General features: G+C 40.9%; 3 protein-coding genes across 3 annotated transcripts; 2 read left to right on the forward strand and 1 right to left on the reverse strand.

Moving 5' to 3' along the window:
• Positions 1-223: 223 nt before the first annotated feature.
• On the reverse strand, positions 224-7,801 carry pus10 (pseudouridine synthase 10). The gene is given in 19 exon segments (XM_054605120.1): positions 224-354; positions 457-556; positions 1,681-1,823; positions 2,041-2,158; positions 2,262-2,317; positions 2,949-3,025; positions 3,124-3,180; positions 3,278-3,403; positions 3,529-3,614; positions 3,712-3,776; positions 3,914-3,959; positions 4,232-4,293; positions 4,462-4,576; positions 4,678-4,712; positions 5,476-5,562; positions 5,754-5,852; positions 5,854-6,048; positions 6,167-6,301; positions 7,573-7,801. Coding segments are annotated over 18 exon segments (1,632 nt in total). The 5' UTR covers positions 6,293-6,301; positions 7,573-7,801; the 3' UTR covers positions 224-315.
• A 113-nt stretch (positions 7,802-7,914) lies between these two features.
• On the forward strand, positions 7,915-14,735 carry cct4 (chaperonin containing TCP1, subunit 4 (delta)). Its single transcript, XM_054605121.1, has 13 exons — positions 7,915-8,187; positions 9,352-9,404; positions 9,493-9,582; positions 9,751-9,859; positions 10,905-11,169; positions 11,419-11,551; positions 12,004-12,143; positions 12,248-12,344; positions 12,906-13,016; positions 13,139-13,269; positions 13,982-14,216; positions 14,337-14,450; positions 14,562-14,735. The coding sequence occupies exons 1-13, from the start codon at positions 8,073-8,075 to the stop codon at positions 14,574-14,576; spliced, it is 1,608 nt and encodes a 535-aa protein (XP_054461096.1). The 5' UTR covers positions 7,915-8,072; the 3' UTR covers positions 14,577-14,735.
• A 1,802-nt stretch (positions 14,736-16,537) lies between these two features.
• On the forward strand, positions 16,538-22,863 carry fam161a (FAM161 centrosomal protein A). Its single transcript, XM_054605270.1, has 7 exons — positions 16,538-16,687; positions 18,700-18,971; positions 19,447-20,670; positions 20,958-21,125; positions 21,209-21,308; positions 21,882-22,021; positions 22,611-22,863. The coding sequence occupies exons 1-7, from the start codon at positions 16,538-16,540 to the stop codon at positions 22,861-22,863; spliced, it is 2,307 nt and encodes a 768-aa protein (XP_054461245.1).
• Positions 22,864-23,295: the final 432 nt, after the last annotated feature.

Here is a 23,295-nt window from a genome sequence, read left to right on the forward strand (position 1 = left end):
TGAGATGTCCCAATGAGGCCACCGTACAGAGAATAAACCCTTTTTGATTTGTGACCTTTACTGAAATAACTCCTCCTGTAACTAATAACATCAGAACCAGAGAGAGTTATTGTTCTCTGTGATACGACTGAAGATAAAGTCAGGTGAGTTTTGATCTCAGAGGAACAAAAAACATGAACAGAAGCCGGACTTTTCTCTCCTCCACCCGTCTCATGTTTCAGACGCTCTGAACCGGGTCGACTGGTTTGGTCCCAGTGCTCCCAACACTGGATCCACTCCTGCTGCTCAGAAAACAGGACTGGAGGCCGGCGGGGTTCACTCCGGTATGGACGGAGGCCAGTCCACATCCACAGACTGAGGGAGGAAACACACACATTCAACATCTAATAAATATATGTCCTCTAAATATGTGAACCGATGAGGATCTGTGAGACGGTTCTGGTTTCGCGGTCTCACCTCCACGTCGAGCTCCAGGATGTCGGTGTCGGTCTTCAGCAGAACACTCATGTTGGGTTTGGTTCGACCGAAGTCTCCGTGGATGAACTCTTTGATGTAGCTGATGGGCCGACGTTCAGGAGCAAAACTTCTCGACAAGTAACCAAGTAACCAAGTACTTTTATTCAAGTACTGTAATGAATTACAAATAAGTGAGTACTCCTATTTAGTGCAAATTCAAGTACAAACATATGTGTATCGAAATATACTCAAAGTACCAAAAGTAAAAGTACTCCTTATGCAGAATGGCTCATTTCAGAATAATATATTAAATAACTGGATTATAAATACATGTTGCAGCTGTTAAAGGTGGAGCTCAGATTATTAATCCTAATTTATTTCGTAGCATTTATTCTAAATCTGTTGAGTAACTAAAGTAAAAAAATAAAAGTAGTGAAGTACAAAAAAAAAGTACATTTCCTTCTTAATTGAAGTGAAGTAGAAGTATACAGTAATGTACAAGTACCTCAAAATTGGGACAGATCCCCCCCCAAAATCAATGGTACTTTGATTTTGGGAGATTATGGTACTTCTACTTTTACATAAGTAATGGACCTGAATACCGTTGTAACATTTCAGTAAATCTCAGACTTGTCAGACTTTGCTCAATCAGTGTCGGAAAGTAACTAAGTACATTTACTAAAGTACTATATTTAGAGTACATTTACACAAGGACTATACTTAAAGTAAATTTCCTCAAGTACTATACTTAAAGTCCATTTAGTCAATTACTATAACTCAAGTACATTTAGTCAAATACTATACTTAAAGTACATTACCTAAAAGTACTATTCTTAAAGGGACAGTTCACCAGTTGTTTTGGTGTGAGTCGTCTGGTGTAGATATCACCGTAGATGATCTCTGCTTCTCTCTAATATAAAGAGACTACATGTCACTCAGCCTGTGATACTTGAAGCACCAAAAATACATTTTTTGAAGAAACACGTTATTTCTAAAGGCTTTCTCTGCAGTGACTTAGGCTACTGATGCATCAGATCCAGGGTCACGACCTTAGATTCAAACTGGGGGATGAAGGTTAAATAGAGGGCGTGCATTTTGGTTATTTTCCTAACAAGCAGTACAGAATCTCCCTCTTATCTCTAATATAATAATATAATAATCTTATAGAATATAATAATAGAATATAATCTGTTTTCTGTCACTATCAGACGGAGGAGAGGATACGTCCCGGCCTGCGTCTTCAGCTCCAGGTGGAAGTGATGAGAGTCCAGGAAGCGCGTGTTCATACGGTGGACGACCCGCTGACGGACCGCCAGAGCCCGCCGGTGCAGAACCCTCAGAGGGGTCTTCTGGTCCAGGGTCAGATCCTGAGGGGGATCAACAGAAACAGCCAGACTGTTTATTTTAGATATATGAATCTTAATCCAGTCTATAAGATATTCATTTATTCCTGCAGCATCACGGTCACTGAATGTTGTTATTATTATAATATCAGCCTAAATATCTTTTAATATCTTTAGTGTGTGTGTGTGTGTGTGTGTGTGTGTGTGTGTGTGTGTGTGTGTGTGTGTGTGTTGCAGTGACCTTGATGTCGTCGATGAAGGCGATGTCTTCTCTCTGAATGGGTTTCTGGGTCCAGACGAGCGCCGTGTACGACTTGGTTTTGTCCTCCTCTCCCTCCTTCATGCGACTCATGGCCTCCCTGCAGATTAATAAAGCCGTCAGCCATCTTATGTATTCATGCATCATTAAGATATTAAATAATAGAGTTGGTGCAGTTTAGTTATCATTTCTTTTTTTCTCACCTGGACACGATCTGCAGGTCTCTCACCCTGATTTTGTCTGAAGACTTGTTGATGGTCTAAAAAAAAAAAAAACGAGGTTAGTGTTCTTAAAGGAATATGAGAGGACATCAACAACTGCATGTGTGTAGCTTTGTCTGTGTAATAAGACCTTTAAAAACTTCATACCAGAGTCAAATATCTCAAAAACTATTAAGAAAACTTCTGAGACTACTTCAGGATGAATCGGAGTATTTTCGGTAGCTTTCTGACCTGTCCTTTAATTCTACCATCGTTTTCTTAGACTTAAATATCAAAATGAAACACAGAAGGTACTTTTTTTTAACTCTATGCTGCTGTAAGCCTTTTCCCCGCTGCGGGATAAATATATTTTGATATATTCAGTTTTTAGTGTCGAGAATTGATGATCTGTTTCAGGACGTCTGATCAGGCCTGGAGATTTATATCAGTAGGAGTTGGAAAACCTAACTCGCTTAGCCTGCTGCAACCTCGAGCACAAAACGGATGAAAGTAATACATCTACTTTATCAACATCTTTACGGCTGCATTTATAACAAAAATAAAACTAATTCTGGCTCTAGTTGTTGAGATATCTTGCTCGAGAATGAAGTTTTCATGTGTTATATGAAGTATGTGATGTGAATGATGATGATGTTGTTGTTGTTGTGGTTGTGAGTTGATGAAGACGACCTCCTGCAGCTGCTTCATCTCCGCTTTGCTGAGTCTGGATCTGTGAGGATTCAGCAGCTCCATTGCGAACGGACGACCTGCCAGATAAACCCAAACAGAAAAATGAAGAACCCAAAAAAACCCAAAAACACTACAATCTTCACACTTTAAATAAATAAAAAAAAGTGTGTCTCACCGTTTCCAAGAGTCCGGACGTCCACGTCCTCCCGGCCGGACGAGGAGAAATTAAATCCTGCAGCAAAAACAAACAAAAAAAAGAAATGAGATCATCAGGACTCTTTGTTCTTCATCCTCAGCCACGAGCGTCCGTCTGCGTCTGGCGGACTCACCGTCGGATCGGAAGGAGGAGAGGACGGGCGCCGCGATCAGCTCCTCCACCGACGACTCCATCCTCCGCTCTCCGTCGATCACCCACGGCGTCTGAGGCAGAGCGCGGCTGAACTTGTTGTACCTCCCTGTGGAACCACAAGAACATCAGGACGGGTAAAAATACAAACCCAGAATTCAGATTTCTTTGTGTGTGTGTGTGTGTGTGTGTGTGTGTGTGTGTGTGTGTGTGTGTGTGTGTGTCCTTCAATACCTGCGATGAAGATGGACATGTGGAGACACTGGACGTCCTGAGGGATGCAGCTGCTGGTCGGCCTCGCTGGCGGACAGGCGTAATGTCTGGAAAATAAGATCAGCAATAATCATTTCAAACTGTACTTATTTTTTTTTTTTTTTTTTTTTAGAAAGAACACTGAGATATGAAGGTGATGCTTACTTTAGGAAAACGGTGTCGGATATCTTTTCCAGAGCTTTGACCACGGCCATCCTGGTGAACACCGACTGCACAGAGAGAGAAGAATAGACCCACAATGTTTCAGCAAAAACAAAAAGGAAATCAGCCCTTTTTCCACAAAATGTCCAGCTATTCCTTTAATGCATCTTAGGAGCTTAATATGACAGTAATCTTCAGATTTCACCTGTTTGTTCTTTGTGGGTTTGAAGCAGTCGGAACACGTCGTTGCTCTGTGAGAAGGACAGAAAGAAAAAAAGCAACAGGAGAGTCGTTCAGATTCACGGCTCAGAAGGCAAATCCTCCGGTTTATCTTCTTCTTTTCTCACCTGGAAAACTTCATGCAAATATCTCTGACATAAACTCTGGGTTTGACCTTTGACCTCGTGGTTATTTTTAAGAATGGTGATGATTCATAACATGAATTCTGCTTTTGACATTCATCTAAAGTCAGAAAGGTAACATCACAGCTCTCTGTGGATCTCCAGAGACGTTAGGGACTCACAGGAAGTGGCAGTCGGCGTCCGTCTCTGGGTGAGTGAACTCCACACTGACCTCGAACAAACTCTGGAACATAACAAATAGAAACAAAAATAAATGGAGAAATTAAACAAACACTGAAAACGTAAACTGAAAACCAATTTAAAGGTTCAAATACAACTTTAAATTTATGAAGTTTACTCTCTGAATTTAAACCATGCTACTTTAAATACACTGTATTTTCGTCTCGCCTACCCTGGTAACCACGGCAACTCCCCCCAGCTCCTTGGCGACCTGGCCCTGCATGATCCACTTGAAGGCCTCCTTCACCTGGATGACGTCGTCCTTGTCGACCGCCATGCTCTTCTCTCTGACGGAGCAAACGGGAGACGGCCGGGAATTTAGATTCTGAGATTTACTCGTGACAGTGTGGCAGAATGTAAAACGCAGATATGATGAAAATGTATTTACCTCAATTCCTTCTTCATGTGAAGCCAGCAGGAGTGCTGCAGGATTTAAGGAAAAACAACACTCATCAACAGGAACAATAAAGACGTTATAATGTGACAGCAACTAAACTTTAACGATTTATTTCCTTATTGGCAACAAGTCCCATAAAACGACCAAAAACAACAGTAAATCTTATCTACTAACAAGTATTGTGTTTGTATCAAAGCCTGATGAATCGTCTTCCTCTGTTCCATAGAGCTCCATTAAAAACACATCAGTGAACACACTGTAGTTTATTTTGACTCAGTCACACACACACACACACACAACATTCTGCTAGAGCACCAAATGTGGATTAATCCGCCGCTGAAAATAGTCCCTAACAAATGCACTATTTTGTCCTGTTTGTTTGATTAAAAAAACTACAGTGAAATTACTGATTTTGAAAAATCTAACTATATATATATTTGTGTTTTTTTTTTTTTAAAGATTTAGGTCCTCAGTAAGGAACCGATGGGCTTCAAGCTGAGAGCCACATACAGGAAGTCAGACAGTATTGAGAGGAGCCATTCGGAATATGAGGTACTTTTACTTTTGATACTTTTCATATACTTCTGGAATTCTACTTTAGTAACATTTTAAATTCAGGACTTTTACTTATGTTGTAATGGAGTATTTTTAGACGGTTGTATTTATACTTTTAGGTAAAGAACAGAGTACCTTTTCCCCAAATGGCTGAATGTCATCACACACACACAAACACAACACACAACACACACACACACACACACACACACACACATACACACACAGGCTGACCTCGCGGACACACAGCTGAGCTGGCAGAGACACCGACAGCACCAGGGTGTCAAACTCGTACTCTCCTGCCTTCACTCTCTCTGCTATCTGTGAACAGGAAACAAAAAAGTTAAGCTTAGCTGCACCAAAATATCATCACAGTTTAACATCTCACACACACACACACACACACACACACACACACACACACACACACACACACACACACACACACACACACACACACACACACACACACACACACACACACACACACACACACACACACACACACACACCTTTACAGCCTGAGTCGGGTCACAGAGTTCCTGTAGGATCCCCAAACACGCCACACACACACTGGACTCTTCATCCTTCAGTTTGTCCTCAGCAGCAGCAGCAGCAGTCTTCCTCTGACGGAGCGCCGGTCCCAACGGGCTCCAGTTTGGCCTTTTTATTCGGAGGGCCTTCAGGTGGTTCTGACACTGCTGCATCATGGGATTTGCTGTTTTCTTCTGTGGATTCAGCTGCTGGTTCTTGTGATTTGCCGTTCTCCGTGTTGCTGATGAACGCTTGAAGTTCCTTGAGTGTATCCTGGTTCAAAAAAGAAATGACACAATGTATGATGGATCAGTGAGTATTGCTGTTAAAGGGAACACCAGCAGTTTTTTTTATAAGACATGTATATCTGAATACAGCAGGTGAGTCTCACCTGTGGGGGTTTTCTGTAGGCAGCCTGGACGCTGACGCAGCAGAACCGGAGGACGCAGCGAGGACAGCAGCCGGACGACAGCAGCTTCTGGACGATGGGTTTATCCTTCTCCTTCAGAGGCAGCATGACTCCAGGCTGCAGGGACGATGGTTAGGAAAACACATTTTCAAGAAAACAAAGAAACATTTAAAAAAAATGACTTCCCATATGTGAGGAATTACAGATTTCCTCACTATCTTTGTTTTAAATTAAAGGGTGTAAAGTAGAGATCATTTCTGTTTATTGGAACTTGATGAACTTGAAGTCAAGTTTTAATTTTCTTCATTTACAACATCCTCCGTGCTTTCCTCTCTAACTTCAGATAAGGAAGAAGTCCTTGAAGTGACGGGCTAGTCTCCCTATATATAAGGCCAAGAAATCAGTTAGCAAATAAATGATCAATTAATGACACGACTGTATATGACTGAATCTAAATGCAAGGTGGTGGTGATATTCATCATTTTGCATTTACCAGTAAATGAGGCATTCGTCCCTGCCTTCATCCTATCAGGATGAAATCATATATTGAGATATTGTGTCACACAACTACATCTTCAAAATTGATACCAAACACATACTAATATTTAAGACAAATTGATTATTTTGCCCCAAAGTTATTCATTTAATGAAAAAATTACTCAGTACACAAAACCATGTGGTTAGTTAATATAGAGTATGTATTATTTAAATCATCATTCAGATATGAAATCACCTAAATCAGGAAGGAAGATTTTGGACATATTGCCCAGTGCTTTCAGCTGAACATATCCAATTTATATACTGCTTTACTAACCTATTTTATATTGTAAAGCCTGCAGAAGAGCTTTGCTAAACTAACACTTGGCCTGTTAATTCCAGTTTATTAAAGGCTGCATTACTGTGCACTAGACACTGAAACAGGAAGCTGTTCCTATTTAAATCTGCACACATTTTGATGCTCATCTTCCAGTTTATTATTAATATTAATATGTGATTTATTTGTATTCTTCTTCAGCTGCTGCTCACAGGGGATCTTTGTCTCTTTCTGCCTTTTCACATGTTGGTACTTTTTGAATTCAATGTTGTTCTCCATGAACTAAACAAATAATTCATGCAAAAATGACTTTTTACAACCTAAATGCATGAACACAAATATCTTGACTGTCTGTGCATATAACAATGGATCTCCCCTGTCAGGACATCCATGACTTTAAGTCTGCATGATGGAGCTGGAGAACCAGAATCTGCACCAAGATGCTCAAAACAACCGCTGAAGCATGCAGAACCCAGACCATGCTAAGCTAACTATGCTAACACTGAGCCTTTAAGAGAGGACGTGGACACAAACAGCACAGTGAGCAGCTGGTAAATAGTCTAAATAAACCTACCGGACACACAGGTGGTGGATTAATGGAGATATAAGGCGCTAAACACACTCAGGGTTCAGTTACTTGATAACATGTTTCATCCACCATGCGTGTTATCTGCGCATTCAGACACACCAGACCAAACTAATCGATCCAGATCAGATTTTATCAATCAATGAGAAAATTTCGGCTTTAAAAACAAAGCAGAAGCTACACACGATTATTATTAATAATTTAGGGAATAATTTATAATCTTTACAAGCATTTAAGTGTTTAAATTTTAAATAAGCGTGAAGGATTTGAGCCGAATCGGTAGTCGATGCCTAATGTCTGGATGCGTCACATCCGGGTCCTTCCTCTCTACGCAGCCGGCCTCTCTAGAAGTTTCTGATTCAGGAGCCGGGTGGAGATACTTTCATCTGAGTCCATCCGACGTCGAACCGACGTTTTTCAGCACCGGGACCTCGCCAGTCCTGTTCAGAAGACTTCCATTAACATTTCTAACCCGTTATTAATTCAAGATGCCCGAAACCATGGCATCGAGGCTCTCTAACATGGGCAGAAACAAAGGAGGGGCGTATGTGGACCGCGACAAGCCGGCCCAGATACGGTTCAGTAACATCTCTGCTGCTAAAGGTAGGCTAAGTGTTTACAAGAAGCTTTAGCACGGATACAATGTGAACCAGCAGCTTCACATCACAGTGTAGTATCATGTGTGTGTGTGTGTGTGTGTGTGTGTGTGTGTGTGTGTGTGTGTGTGTGTGTGTGTGTGGTGTGTGTGTGTGTGTGTGGGGATGGGCAGTGCACCGTTATCCACAGTCAGGATCCAACATTCATTCAAAAAAACCAAAAAGAGCCATTTTAACAATGTTTGACACAAATGCATGCTAAAAAAATAAAAAATTAAAGCTGTAAATGAATTCACAACAATCCCATGTTCTATTCGGCACACATAACACCATAAACCCCCTTTTTTATTATTTATAATAATGGCTTCCTTCCTTGAGGAGCATGCAGCATGACACACATGCAGAGGATGGTTGGTGTGCTGCAGGATGCTCATGACTCAACACAATCTCAGCCCTGCATGCTATATAAGGCCACGCTGTGTAGCTAAACTAAAAGCTCAAGCAAGTAGTTTACAGGGTTTGTAGTATTGCATTAGAATGCATCAGTTTTCCTCCACAGACAGCAGTGACGCAGTGACAAAGGGGAAATGTACATGCAGCTAGGATAGAGTCACGGTGACATTTTAAAACAGGAAGACAAAACACATGACTAGACTATAGATTAACTCGACTAATGCATCACTATAACTCACATCCATCACTGTGAGGGACCCAGAATGGCATTCATTTTATTGCACAAACCTCCAACGAAAAGCCAAATCTGATTTAAAAATACAGGATATCACGTATCCAGCAACTGTGACAGGGAGTGATCACTGATTTAGCAGGTGGTTAATACAAGACGTCAAGCCAACGAGGGTTGTAAAGGATATGATTTCCTTTTTGGCTTGTGGAGGAAATGTGCATCACTTTGCTTTTAATTGGTGATGTTTATTTAAACTGGATTTTAACAGCTTGATTTCCTTTTTGCAGTGACTTTGTTCTTGCTTGTGAATTATTAATGTGCTTTGCTCACTTTGTTATCCTAAAAATCCTATTTGTTGTCCTCCTTTAAGTATTAGCACCCTCCAAAAAAACCTTAAAGGATATATTGTGTTTTTGATTCCCCGTACTTGGATGTGGAGTTGATCATTCTGCACCACATTGACACATCACCTGCTCGTTCTTACAGCTGTTGCCGATGCCATCAGAACCAGCCTGGGGCCTAAAGGCATGGACAAGATGGTCAGTGATCAGATTTTGGCTTCATGCTAACTTCACTTAGCTCCTGTGACGCACACGTGATTCTAAAGCAGGTGCTTGTTTGTTTCAGATCCAGGATGAGAAAGGTGACGTGACCATCACCAACGATGGCGCCACCATCCTGAAGCAGATGCAGGTGCTCCACCCCGCAGCCAAGATGGTACGTTGTGCTTCTTCTGCATCCCAAACACGGAGGCTTAAAGCAGCATTTTGAGTTTCAATAACCCATATTCCTTTATTATTTCCAATAAACCTCACTGATATTTAATATGAACATATCTTAGTTGTTTTTCAAAACTGATTTTAAATCTGTGTTTGTGCTTTTCAGCTGGTGGAACTATCCAAAGCCCAGGACATCGAGGCTGGAGACGGCACCACCTCCGTGGTGGTGATTGCTGGAGCGCTGCTGGACGCCTGCTCCAAACTGCTGCAGAGAGGTTAAATAACACACTGAATTAAAATAAACTAATGCCGTTATTGTAAATGTTTATCTCAGCAATTATGCGTGTGGGGAATGATGAAGGTTAGGGTTATGATTTGACTTTTTTTTTTTATTGGTAGTTGGCATCAATCAGACATTTACAGATTTCTATCAGACAGCATTAACTTTATAAACAGATCTTCAGATGATGCCTATTTTAGGTGGACTCATGTAGAACAAGGAGGAAAAACCTAAAGAACAAAAAGACAAACTATACCTAACTAGGGAGTGATATATTCTCTACGGTTCATTCATTCATTTGTGAAACTAAGATCCGGTCTTGTATGAATATAACATATTTAACCCATTTTTCCCCATATGACAAAAATGCTCCAATTTGTAGTTGACTGATGCTGTTATCGTCTCAATTTTGTAAATGTCCTTGATTTGAAAATTTCAGGAAAAGGAATTAGTTTTTTGGAAGAATCCACCTGTTTTAATGAACACATTAACTGTGGAAACACTGGAGGTGGGAAGGTCGGCAGATTTAAAATGAGAGGATGCAACTATTGGCGTTCATGAGCAGATTTTTCTAGCTCAGTTCATATCTAGACAAGGGCCCGTTTTACTTACTTTGCAGTAATTCATAAGCAGCACATTTCCATTTCTGAATAAAATAAGTTGAGGCCAGCTGTTCAATGGGGCTAGAGGATGAACTTCAATCAATCTAAGAGTTTTGCCTCATCTTGTGGCTAATTAAAAAGAAATTCTATAAAAATGCCAGAAAACTGAAAAATGTATCACAATCCCAATTTCACAGAGCTTAAATTGAAATATTTTACATTGCTTGATTTGTTTTCCATCAGCAGTCTAAATGTAAAAGATATTTAATTTAAAAATGATATTAAAAAAAAAAGCAAATCCTCACAACTTAGTAACCAGAACCAAAGGAAATCTAGCTTTTATGCTCGGTAAATGACTTTGTTGATTAGTTTTCCACAGATCGACTTCTCTGTTAAATGGTTTCAGCACTAACGTTCCCACGTTGCCCCCTCCGTCAGGTATCCACCCCACCACCATCTCCGAGTCCTTCCAGAAGGCCGTGGAGAAAGGCGTGGAGGTGCTGACTGGCATGAGCCGCCCGGTGCTGCTGAGCGACCGCGAGACTCTGCTCAACAGCGCCACCACATCGCTGTGCTCCAAGGTGGTGTCGCAGTACTCCAGCCTGCTGGCGCCCATGAGCGTGGACGCCGTGATGCGTGTCATCGACCCGGCCACCGCCACGGGCGTCGACCTGCATGACATCAAAATCATCAAGAAGCTCGGGTGAGTGAGCGCTGGAATCCAGATGGTCCATGACACGAAATACAATGTTCTGTCTTGCTGAATGAATATATTTTTCACCTTTTATTTATTTTTTATTTGATGCATTTTAATATTTTGTATGTTTTTTAAATTGTAATCTTATTTAGATAATTAATTTAGATAAACTTTTTGTATTTCATGGCATTTCAGAGGGATTTCAGATCCTCTCCGGACAAGTATTGATCTTGATTTCCTTCCTTGTGTTTTCAGAGGAACCATTGATGACTGTGAGCTGGTGGACGGCCTGGTTCTGAACCAGAGGGTCGCCAGCAGCAGCGTGTCCCGTGTGGAGAAGGCCAAGATCGGCCTCATCCAGTTCTGCCTGTCCCCTCCCAAAACTGATGTGAGTTCTTACAGGAACGATTTCAGCTTTTCTGCAGTTTATTTTCAAATTATTTATTATGTTGGCGTTTCTTTATATCGAGGGGAAATGCGTCTTAGTTTTATCTTTTATGTTTTTGAACACGAGAGATCGGAACATGTCGGCAAAATCACATTATTAAAGGGAGCTTAAGTGCATTGAACTAAATTCTACTGTAATGCAAAACACAATAGGCTTCCACTGAAAGATGAGCCCAGAATAAGAAGAATTAAGCCTCTCTGCACACACTTCTCAACACCCTTTGATTATCTGGATTTACTTTCACAAAATGTCAAGTTCCCGACGATCATAGCCACCCCAAAAATATTATGTTGTAAGCTTTAATTGCAGAAGCATTCCCATTTTTTAAAAACTGCTTTCAAATTGCTGTCATTGTCCTTTCCCTCTCCTGATCTGCTATGTTTTTCTTGCAGATGGACAACCAGATCGTGGTGTCGGACTACGCCCAGATGGACCGCGTGCTGCGTGAGGAGCGCTCCTACATCCTCAACATGGTGAAACAGATCAAGAAGGCCGGCTGCAACGTGCTGCTCATCCAGAAGTCCATCCTCAGGTACAACAACATAATAAAGATCCTGGTGTCACTGTCCTGTCAGACTCCATACAGACACAGACGGTAAACGTGCTTCATACTAACAACAAGCTGTCCTCTCGCAGAGACGCTCTGAGCGACCTCGCCCTGCACTTCCTCAACAAAATGAAGATCATGGTGGTGAAGGAGATCGAGAGAGAGGACATCGAGTTCATCTGCAAGGTGAGGGTCGGCAAAATGTTTCAGTTTTAATAGAGGTTAAGACACTTTGTCACTCTCTAAAGAACTATTCGGTTTGTTTTTCTATTTATCTCTATATTAAAGTAGATATCTATATTTTAAAATCTTTTTTTATTTAAAAAATCAAACTTCATAGAGGAGCTTCTGCTAAATATTATTGTAATTATTTTCTTTTAGATTCATTAAAAACCTAATACGATAGGTGCACATTTATTCTCAGAAGTAAATATTTAGGTTTAGATAAGAAAAAAGTAATAAAATAAATACAAGATAAACCACTAAAAACAAGGGAAAGTATATTTTTATGTAACTTTAGTCAAGACCTAATAGTTGCATAAACTATATTTATTTATTTATAACTTATTTTCTTCTATTTGAAAATCATGAACCGTTTAAATGACCTTTTACATTTTTTTTTGTCTGTGTCTTCATTATATTTTTGTACTATTTAACTCCTACATGTAACAATAATATGGGATATATCTTTGCCGATATTCTCATTGTATGGCAGTAAAGTAAAACAAAGTCTCTCCTCCCCTCCAGACTCTTGGCACCAGGCCCATCGCCCACATCGACCACTTCCTTCCGGAGATGCTCGGCACAGCAGAGCTGGCTGAGGAGGTCAACCTGGACGGCTCCGGCAAGCTGATCAAGGTTTGATATCCTCGGCGAGCTGATCCAAGAGCAGTTTCTTTTTTAGATCATGAGCGGTTGAACGTCCAGACGCCGTGGTGTTGGTGCCTCCTGTAAATGTTTCCTCGTTGCTCCTTTTGCAGGTCACAGGCTGTGCCAGCCCCGGGAAGACGGTGAGCATCGTGGTCCGCGGCTCCAACAAGCTGGTGATCGAGGAGGCCGAGCGCTCCATCCACGACGCTCTGTGTGTCATCCGCTGCCTGGTCAAGAAGAGGTATGAAGATTTCTGCAGAGTTTAATTCACTAACATGAGGAACTCGCTAAAGCTAAGACATAAAAAGAAACATTCCTCCAAATTCCAGATATGTTTTTTTTTTTTTTTAGTAAAGGCACACATTCCCTCTTACAAAGGCGCTCCTGCATTGTTCTTCCTGCAGGAGCGTAAGAAACAGAGGAACAGTATTGTTGAAAGCGCCCCTTTAAATCACTCCTGGTTGTAACTGGTTGCAACTTGGACAGGGAGCATTCACACATGTAAAAAAAGAAATGTATAAACCATTTCCCAGGAGAATTATTTCAGCTGTTTTCAGAACATTAAATGTACAATAAAATGGTCAATATTCCATGTGTTTTTAGTATTGCGTTCTTTATTAGTATTAATAACATTATTAAAGTATCATTTTAAGATATGGGAAGAAGGTGACATCTCTGAAAAGTCTGAAGGGTCAGGAAAGAACAAACAACCTTCCTGGTTAATCAAACTTATTTGTAAGGGGGGGACGACAAACAAACAAACTTTACACTACATTTGAGGTGTAAGAAAAAGTGTTTACAACCTGTCTGACCATCTGATTATTCTGACTTTTTTGAAGCGATGTCGCCATCTTCCCAGGTTTTAGCAATAAGCTGCCTTTCCAGTGTGTCATAATGTATAATTATGGATTTCTTTCCATTAACCTCCATCTTCCTCCTCCTCCCCCCCTCAGGGCTCTGATAGCCGGTGGCGGCGCTCCGGAGATCGAGCTGGCCGTGCGTCTGGCCGAGTACTCGCGCACTCTTGCTGGCATGGAGGCATACTGCGTGCGGGCGTACGCCGACGCCCTCGAGGTGATCCCCTCCACACTGGCCGAGAACGCCGGCCTGAACCCCATCTCCACGGTGACGGAGCTCCGCAACAGGCACGCTCAGGGAGACAAGACGGCCGGCATTAACGTCCGCAAGGTCAGCTCTCCTTCTCCCCAAACGGGCTGTTCATCCGCTTGTCATTTATACGTTTTCCTTTTTGATGATTCAACACTGATGTGACTGACTGGTTTACTCTGTCTGTTTTTTGTGTGACAGGGAGGAATCTCCAACATCCTGGAGGAGCTGGTGGTGCAGCCTTTACTGGTTTCCATCAGCGCTCTGACCCTTTCCACAGAGACGGTCCGCAGCATCCTCAAGATCGATGACATTGTAAGAATCAACATCACAAACAAATAGTTCAAAGGGAATTTGAGACTATATTCATGTTTTTGTTGAATCTGAGCTACGTCTGATGTGCAAATCTGTTTTGTTTTTTTCCAGGTGAACTGCCGATAAAGGGATTTTTGAGTCTGTCCCCAGTGAGTTTCGTCCACTAAGCCTGCTCGTACTGCGAGGGATCAAAGGACTCTGTTGTTGTCGGTCTGTTCAGATTTCCGCTGTAGTTGTTACGTTGCATAATTTAATAAAAAAAGGCTACTTTTTTTGTTGACACTCCAGCTGTTGCCTGTGTGATTCTTTGCATTGCAATGAGATAAACTTCTGGGTCTCAACCTTTTGAGTTGTGGCCCAGTAATGGTATGTTAATTGTATACGAGTAATAGGACTTTTTTATATCTTAATGGTGGTGAGAGAGGATTTTCAAACCCTTTACAGGCGGAATTTAAAGTCAGCATAGATGAAATACAGTTGGTATAGAATATTTTTTTATTTTTTTTTGCCCCTCTATATCCCCCCTAAAAAATTATTCCACATACATTTCAACATGGATAAACTGCTTTTAGCAAGAAAAAACCTTGTTTATTCTGACATCTTTTAAACAATTCACTCTAGTTATACTACTTGTTAAGCAATGAATTGAACAAAAACAATAAATGAAAAAAGGCAGTATGAGCATGATATTAAACATCATTGTCTGGAGTGTAAAAATTAGCAGAAGAGCCACAAAAAAAGAATAGCTAAATTATGTAATTTGTTCTTTAAAAAAAAGATATTCAAATTGTATTAGGCAACATACATTTCATGAAAAAGAAAATGTATGACATTTTAATTAAACAAAATGTAATTGTAAGTTATATTATTAATATTGGTCTGACGTGTATCATTAATAAATTGTAAATTCTACAGATCTAGACATACTATGCAGACTTTTAATCCATACATTTCTGTTCTGTTATACACACTACATTTCAGAGGTACATTTAGTAATTTTTACTGCACTACATTTGATAATAAAACAAAAAAATAAAATAAAACATTAAATAAAGAAAATGAAACATTAAATAAAGAAAATAAAACATTAAATAAAGAAAATGAAACATTAGCTCCCGTTCAAACTCAAGGCTGTCAGTCACCAGGAGAACATGGGAATAGAGCATTTCAACGTTAATGAATCAATGGTAGGAATTGGAGGAAGTTTGACTGACTGAAATGCGCCTTATAGTCCGGTGCGCCTTATAATGAAAGAAGATCGAAAATAGACCATTCATTGACATTATAATCCAAAGTGCGGAAAATACGGTATAAAACATTAAATAAAGATAATAGATGATATTGCAGCCTTATATATATATATATATATATATATGTGTGTATATATATATATAATATATGTGTGTGTATATATATATATATATATATAAGATATATAAAAATAAGAATATATAGAAATGTATATTAAATATATATATTGTGTGTATATATATAATATATATTGTGTATTATATATATGTATGTATATATACATAATATGTCATCAATAATATGTGTGTATATATATTTGTATATATGTATATATATATATAAAATATATATACATATATATATGTGTGTATATATATATATGTATATATATTTGTATATATGTATATATATGTATATATACACACATATATATACATACATATATGTGTGTATATATGTATGTATATATATACAGTATATGTATCAAACATTTTCGTACTTTTTAAGCTAAATAAACTATTTAATAATTAGATCAGCTTGGAAATTCCTCTCCACAGATGATCTGTATACTTCTTCCACCACTAGATGATTAAACTATTCATAACTCATTCATTAAATCACGATGCTTTTATTTTGTATCAAACCCGCCTCTATTCATTTCCTGTCCCGCTCCGTCACTTCCTTCCCAACCAATCTCCTCTCCGTTGCTAAGGAACCAGCCTGCTTCCCCTGGATACGGACACTTGGCACACGGACGCCGACGTCTCTCGACATTACCGGATATTTCAAACTTTATTTGGGTTTTTTTACAACAATAATACAAATACTGCAACGTCATGGCGAACGCGCACCGGACAAACGTTCTGGTGACGTCATGTCTGAAGACGCCGGTTGACCCGCACACAAAAGCCCCGCTAGCTTCTTACGAGAGAGGGCTGCCGTACACGGGGACGAGTCACCATGACAACCGGGACTACGAGAAGGAGGTGACGTAAAACTCCAGGTTAACACGTGGGAGGGGAGTGTAACTAAGTACATTTACTCAAGTACTGTGACTCTTTAGGTCACGCTACAGTTTTGAGGTACTTGTACACGAAAGGTACTTTATATTTTATGTTTCTTTATATATCTACGTTTACGTCACGTTACGACACTAAAGTTTACTTTACGGCGCTGCTCAGGAGCTTCAGGGGAAATACTGAAAAGTTGTTGTTTTTACTTCACTTGTGTGTATATTTATTAAAACATTGTTACTGTTTGCATGAAAAATACATGTTTACATGATATGATGCACTAGTACACAAAGTATCTAAAATATATATACAAAAAAATACAAATGCTTTGATTTTGTTAGTGATTAAAAAAATAAATAATGTTATTATATAGTAGATTATATTTATACAACACTTTAATAAGAACCATTCTGCAGAATTAGTACTTTTTACTTTTGATACTTTAAGTACAGTATGCTCATAATACTTTAAATACAATTGTAATTCAGGACCTTTAATTGTATCCTAGTGAAGTATTTTTAGACTCAAGCTGAAGGTCTGAGTGCTTCTTACACCACTTGTATTAATACTGAAGTAAAGCTACAGTTCGACTCTTCCAACCTCAACTTTTAGTTTGAAACACCTTAAAAATGGCTCATAATACTGATATAAATGAGCACTAACTAAGATAAGTTTAATGAAAAGTCTGGTAACTTAAAATACAACAATAGTAACATAACAGTAACATGATGATTTAAATATTTCCTCTCTAGTAGTGTACCAAAATTACATCTAAAAGGCTAAATCAATGTAATTAAATCCCATTGTCTTCTAAAGCAACAGTTAAGAGATCAATACCTTGGAAATTGTTAATTATTATGCCAAAAAAAAGCATTTTAAACTTAGACAAAACTTTGTGACAAAACTATAATTATTCTTTCAAGCACCTCAGGGGACACAAAGAGTATTAAGGTAATTTACCTGAAAATTAATTTTACACATTGATGATGCCATCAACTAAATTATATCCAGAGATTATACATCAGAAAGATCCAAAGTGCAAAAACTAAGTCTAAAGTGTTAAAATTAATGGATTAATGTTCCAACAGAAAAAATGTTTCCTTGTATTTATTCCAAGAGCTTTTAGGCCATTCACTCCAGTTATAAGATTTTGTTACATATATAATTATATAAACATAATTATGACATAAACATGTTAGAGTAACAAACGTAAACATACAAGAGTAAAATTAAGAATAGCACACAAGAAAATAAACCCAACGATTAATTGTTAGTTAAATCACAATACTGCCTCCCTTTTATAATACAATCCTAATTTAATACAGTCGTAATATATTTTTTCCAATATTTGTTTGTTTTTGTTCTTGTCCAGTTAACAGGAAGTTGACAGTTTCAGGTCAGTCTGTGTGGTGCAAAGGATTTGACCTGTGTAATTTGTTGTCCTGACTATTTTTAGACATCCGTCTTGACTAGATTACCCCGACGTCACGTTTAATTTATAATCCAGAGCACTTAATTATCTTCTGGACATCAACACTGCTGTCCTCCCATGAAGCGAGGGTCCCACGTCAGTTGTCCCATTTCAGTGAGGACAAACACTTCATAACAATCAGTGTGAGAATCAACAGAGCCAGACACCTGATGCAGGATCTGTGTCAGTTGAGCTCTTTCGTGGTTAAGATGCCCTTTTGTGCTCCACCATATGGCCCCCATTGCTGTTGTTAATAGGCTTAGTCCTGGAGGAGGGCTGCTCTGCTGCAGGAGGCCTAGTGGTTAAAAGCAATGTCCTACAGCATTAAATATAATAATCTGGAGGCCTTAGGCTACATTTCATATCATGATATATAAATAATATAATGTTCCAGTTGAATCATCAACTTCTATTGGTTTCCCACTGAAGTCTTCCCTGTTAATTGCTGAGGATTAATAAATAATTGCCACTGATAAATGGTAAATGAGCTTTATATGACCTTTGACCTTTTCAGCTGGAGTATGAGGACTCTGGCTCTGATTTCTGTGACGAGGACTACGCGGGGAAGGGCGGTCCTCCCATGAGGACGGACTACAGAGCAGCAGGAGACCGCTTCGACCTGAGCGGAATCTTCTTCTCCAACGAGGAGTACTACAGCAAGCTGGAGGAGCTGAAGAAGGCCCACCTTCGCACCATGGCCGAGCTGGAGAGCATGTATCGGCGGAAGCTGCAGCTGAAGGCCATGGAGCCTCTGGACCTGACGGCGCTGGAGACCGGCAGGCACAGGTGGGTTTGCTTTTGGTGGAGATTATTGTGAGTGGGTTTTAAAGTTAATTGTGTTGGATTTGTCTCTCTGTTATTTTATGTCTTTGACACAGATCATTTCTTTAAACTGTACTAAATAGAGAAAAATACTCTATTTGGCCTTAATGAGGTGCTATATCGAGATTTTATAGCACAACAGCTTAAAGAGCATGTCAACGCGTCCATGTCAACAAAGCAAACACAAGTTTAGGATTACAACACACACACACACAGAGGGAGGGTGACTTCATCCTCTCCTCAGGTAGACATTGCTCCTCTATATCTTTACATAGATAATAGTAACTTGCTGCATCTTTAAAGCTCTGAATATCTTGAATATATCCTTTTTTCCCCCATGCTTTTCAGAAGTAACAGTTTTATTCATTGTGATATGGTGAATTTGAGTGATGGTGAGTCATTTTCTTTCTGTCATTGATTTTTTATTTTTTTCTGTTAGGCTCCCGTGGTCAAACAGCAGCCCGGCAGCTTCACGTCGTTTTAGGAAGTCGCACTCTGCCATTGAACTCAGGAGAGGCTCCGGACAGTCAGACTCTTCAGACGAAGAAGAAGCCGAAGCGGCCGTTAACGATGTGGAAAAAGGTCTTGTTTTTTCCCCAAAAGAACACATCAAGAACATGTGGCGCGACTTCAAGCTGTCCTCTAACAATCACCACCTGTCCTCCTCCTCGGTGCAGAGCCTGCCGGCAGACCAGAGGACACCACGAAGAGGGAGAGGAAGAGGAAGGAAGAGGCGGGAGGGTGAAGACGGAGATCAGGAGCTCTGGAAACACAGAATAACCGTCCCGAAACCTTTCCAGATGATGGTGCGCGAGGCGGAGAGGTCAAAGCGCAGCCTCAAGACGCGTGCAGAGATCGAGCAGGAGAACGCGCTGCTGAGACGACAGCTGGAAGAACTGACAGAGTGCCAGAGGAAGTTCCGTGCCAGCAGCGTGCCGGCTCACGTTCACCTCCCGCTCTACGGAGAGCTGCAGGAGCGCAGAGAGGAACGACGGCGATCGAGAGAGCGAGAAGATCGGCACCCTCGATCCACCCAGAAGCCCTTCAGCTTCCTGGAGAGGGAGCGGCTGAAGAAGGAGCAGAAACAGCTGCACCCCCGACAGCCGTCCGACCAGGAGAGAGTCAAACCCTTCAAGGCCAAGCCCGTGCCCAAGGCCGTGTACGCGGCGGCGTCAGGCGAGCAGATGAAGGAGGAGCAGCTGTACCGCTCCATCAAGATGCAGATGAGAGCGCAGGAGATGCTCCACAGCGCCTCCATGCCTCCCAGCATGCTCGCACGACGCCTCAGCGACCGCAAGAAGACCAACGCAGACGGAGGGGACGACAGCTTCTCCCACAGGCCGCACATCAACGCGGAGGTGCCCGACTTCGACGCCAGCTACCGGCGCTTCCAGAGACACCTGGAGAAACAGAAGGACATGAAGCCCACGACCTCGTGCGAACCCTTTGAGTTGAGGACGTCCCGCATCACTTCGCACCGCGAGCGCATCCTGGCCGACATCGAGAAGGAGCAGAGCAGCCCTCGGATGAACCGCTGGCCCTACGTCAGCCCCGGGCCGCTGCGGAGGGCCAACTCCAGTCTGTGTTCGTCGCTCTCCGGCAGCCTGGAGATCCTGCCCAACAAAGTCACAGACGCCAGCAAGAAGCGGGAGGAGGCCGTGAGGTACCACTGTAGGGCCCCAGAGGCTCCCGCCATAGTAGTTGAGATAGAGACAGCCTCAGAACTCAAATATCCCTCTGTGTTTCAAACCCCTACAGGCTGAAATCTTGTGGAACTCCTTTTCCCAACGTCCCTGCAGTTTGCTCACTACCCACACCCACCCAGAAAACGTTCATCCCACCCCCTTAGCCGATTGTCTCACACACTATCCGTCCCCTCCACATCCTTCTGAAGTCCCCATCCCACCTAAAACCTTCCTACATCTGTGACCGGAACTGTCTCCTGAGTAGAAAGCTGCTGGAGCAGAGGAAGAAGGCTGAGGAGGAGGAGGAGCGGTGGAAGGACAGGCAGAAGCGGAGGGAGAAGAAGCTGCAGAGGGTGGTGTTGAAACGTGCCCAGGCCAACGACCCCCACCTGGCCCTGTCGCAGACACACCCGACCAAACTCAAAGAATTCAGGTACCGACGTGACAACGACAGCGCGATTTGAGCTGCTGTTGAAACAAAATGAGACGATTCCACAATTTTTGTGTTCTTTGCAGGAAACAGGAGCTGCAGCGCAAGAAGGAGTACCAGCAGGAGATCAAAGAGATGCAGCAGAGAGTGAAGGGGAGGCCGCTGCTGCTGGAGCAGGTGGCCCAGGTGAGCATCCACCTCAGCCTTAAAGCAGACAGCACAAGCCTCCATGTGATCGCTATGTGATGTCACTCATACCCTAACATACAAACCAGATTTCTTTATGACCACCTACACATTTAAACACACTAACACAGTGTGATAAAAGCAGATTGGGTACTTAAGGCCCATTTCTGATTGTTAAAAAGATTTGGAGGACCACCTTATCAAATAAATGAGGAAAAAAAACTCAAAAGGAGAAAAAATAAACAGTTCTGTACGTATGTGTTATGCCACTGTCAGCTGTAATGACCAAATAAAATATTCTGCTTACCCTCACCCATCTCTGCCCGCCATTATGAATCCAAATTGAATGTATTCAGGCTCATATTTCCTCATCACACTCTTTGTAGCATTTACTGGCCCAGGGTTTTAATCACTTTTTAATTTAAAAAACAGCTCAATGTTGTGTTAATGCCTCACAGCGAACGTCAGGTGGCAAAACAGGTTGGTCTCTACCCGATGAAGTGGTAATATCACCTTATAGCTCTGATTCGTATATGATCCTTTACACTTACTCTCTCTGAACTGTGATTACAGAGGAACGCCAAGCAGGCAGCAGAGAAGCGCTACACAGACGCCGTGCACGGGTGTGATCTGACCGAAGAGTTCATCAGCAGCAAGGCCGAGAAATCCGGATCCGCACGCAAAACCTCAACATCCAGTGACTACAAACACAGGTGAATCTATGAAAACAACGTGATGAAAGAGAAGGACTGCAGGGAAGGATTTGGTCAATAAAATCTGAAAAAGATAAGCTCTTAGATTCAGGATTTCAAGTTTATTATTGTCATATACAAAGCAATTTATAGAGAAACAGTTGTTGCCAATGGAAATCTTGGATCTCAGGATGCCTCCAACAATTCTTATGAATATGTATAAAAAGATAAATGAGAATCTAAGACATTAAATAGTGCAGAAGTTGAAATAAAAGGATAAAATATAATGTATAAAATGTAAATTATTTCAACAGCAATGGCAAAATGATTTATAATCCATAATGTGAACAGGAATGTATTAATGTATATGTGTAATGACCGAAAAAATGCTTCCAAAAGTACGGACACATAAAAGAAGATTTATATCTCAAGTTTGAATGTGTTGATTTCTAGAAGTGATCTCATGAAGAGAGGGTTGGCAGCTCATTTATTGGTTGTAAAGGTTTTTGAAAATACCTTTATAGAAAATTGTTTGTGTGATTACTTTGAATAAGACCACGGACATATAACACACCACTAACAGTGTTTATTTTGTCCTTCTCTTTGTTAGTGACCAAGAGGAGCCCGACATGGGATACAAACCCGTCCACTACAGGAAGGTTTTCCTGGACGACGGGGACGTTGACCCAAAGGACGGAGGGAGCGACAAAGCTTCACACGGCCGCCGCTCGGATCAGGATCACCGCGGCGATCACGGTGACCGCTCTTCAGATGAAAGCTACCACTACTCGGACGACCATGAGAATTATTCAGACGACAGCGAGCACGACGCCGACACCAGAGAGCAGGAAGCAGGGGAGTGATGTCATCAAACGTGATGCGGTCACTGCTGTGTTTAAAATAACTGATCAAGTGAGGAAGAACACTTCTGATTCCTTAAATGATAAGATGTTATGTTTTATTATTTAATAGAAAATGTGACATCTTTAACATCAAGTTCAGACTAAACACTCATTAGTTTACTCGATATAAAAAGCAGTTAGTTTAGATTTTAGATGCTTTTGAGAAATCCTTATTTTGCATTATTACTGACATATTTAATTTTTATCTGTCAAACGTGAAGCAGTGTGTGATTTCTAACTAAATGCACAGAACTTTCAAACCCCTGCACACATACAGTACATATACACACATCTTTGTACAGACATTAAAACAAGGAATAACCACCATACTAATCAAAAACCTAAATATATAATAATTTGATAAATTAAATTAAGTGGGAAGGGGAGAGTCAA

The sequence above is a fragment of the Anoplopoma fimbria genome, chromosome 9, assembly GCF_027596085.1.
Source record: "Anoplopoma fimbria isolate UVic2021 breed Golden Eagle Sablefish chromosome 9, Afim_UVic_2022, whole genome shotgun sequence".
Lineage (NCBI taxonomy): Eukaryota > Metazoa > Chordata > Actinopteri > Perciformes > Anoplopomatidae > Anoplopoma > Anoplopoma fimbria.

Bases quoted from the DNA above. Each gene is read 5' to 3' on its own strand.
- fam161a (XM_054605270.1), top strand. From the start codon at position 16,538: ATGGCGAACGCGCACCGGACAAACGTTCTGGTGACGTCATGTCTGAAG. The intron at 21,126-21,208 runs GTACCGACGTGA...TGTTCTTTGCAG, and splicing joins ACCAAACTCAAAGAATTCAG to GAAACAGGAGCTGCAGCGCA. The intron at 21,309-21,881 runs GTGAGCATCCAC...CTGTGATTACAG, and splicing joins TGCTGGAGCAGGTGGCCCAG to AGGAACGCCAAGCAGGCAGC.
- cct4 (XM_054605121.1), top strand. From the start codon at position 8,073: ATGCCCGAAACCATGGCATCGAGGCTCTCTAACATGGGCAGAAACAAA. The intron at 9,405-9,492 runs GTCAGTGATCAG...TGTTTGTTTCAG, and splicing joins CTAAAGGCATGGACAAGATG to ATCCAGGATGAGAAAGGTGA. The intron at 12,345-12,905 runs GTGAGGGTCGGC...CCTCCCCTCCAG, and splicing joins ACATCGAGTTCATCTGCAAG to ACTCTTGGCACCAGGCCCAT.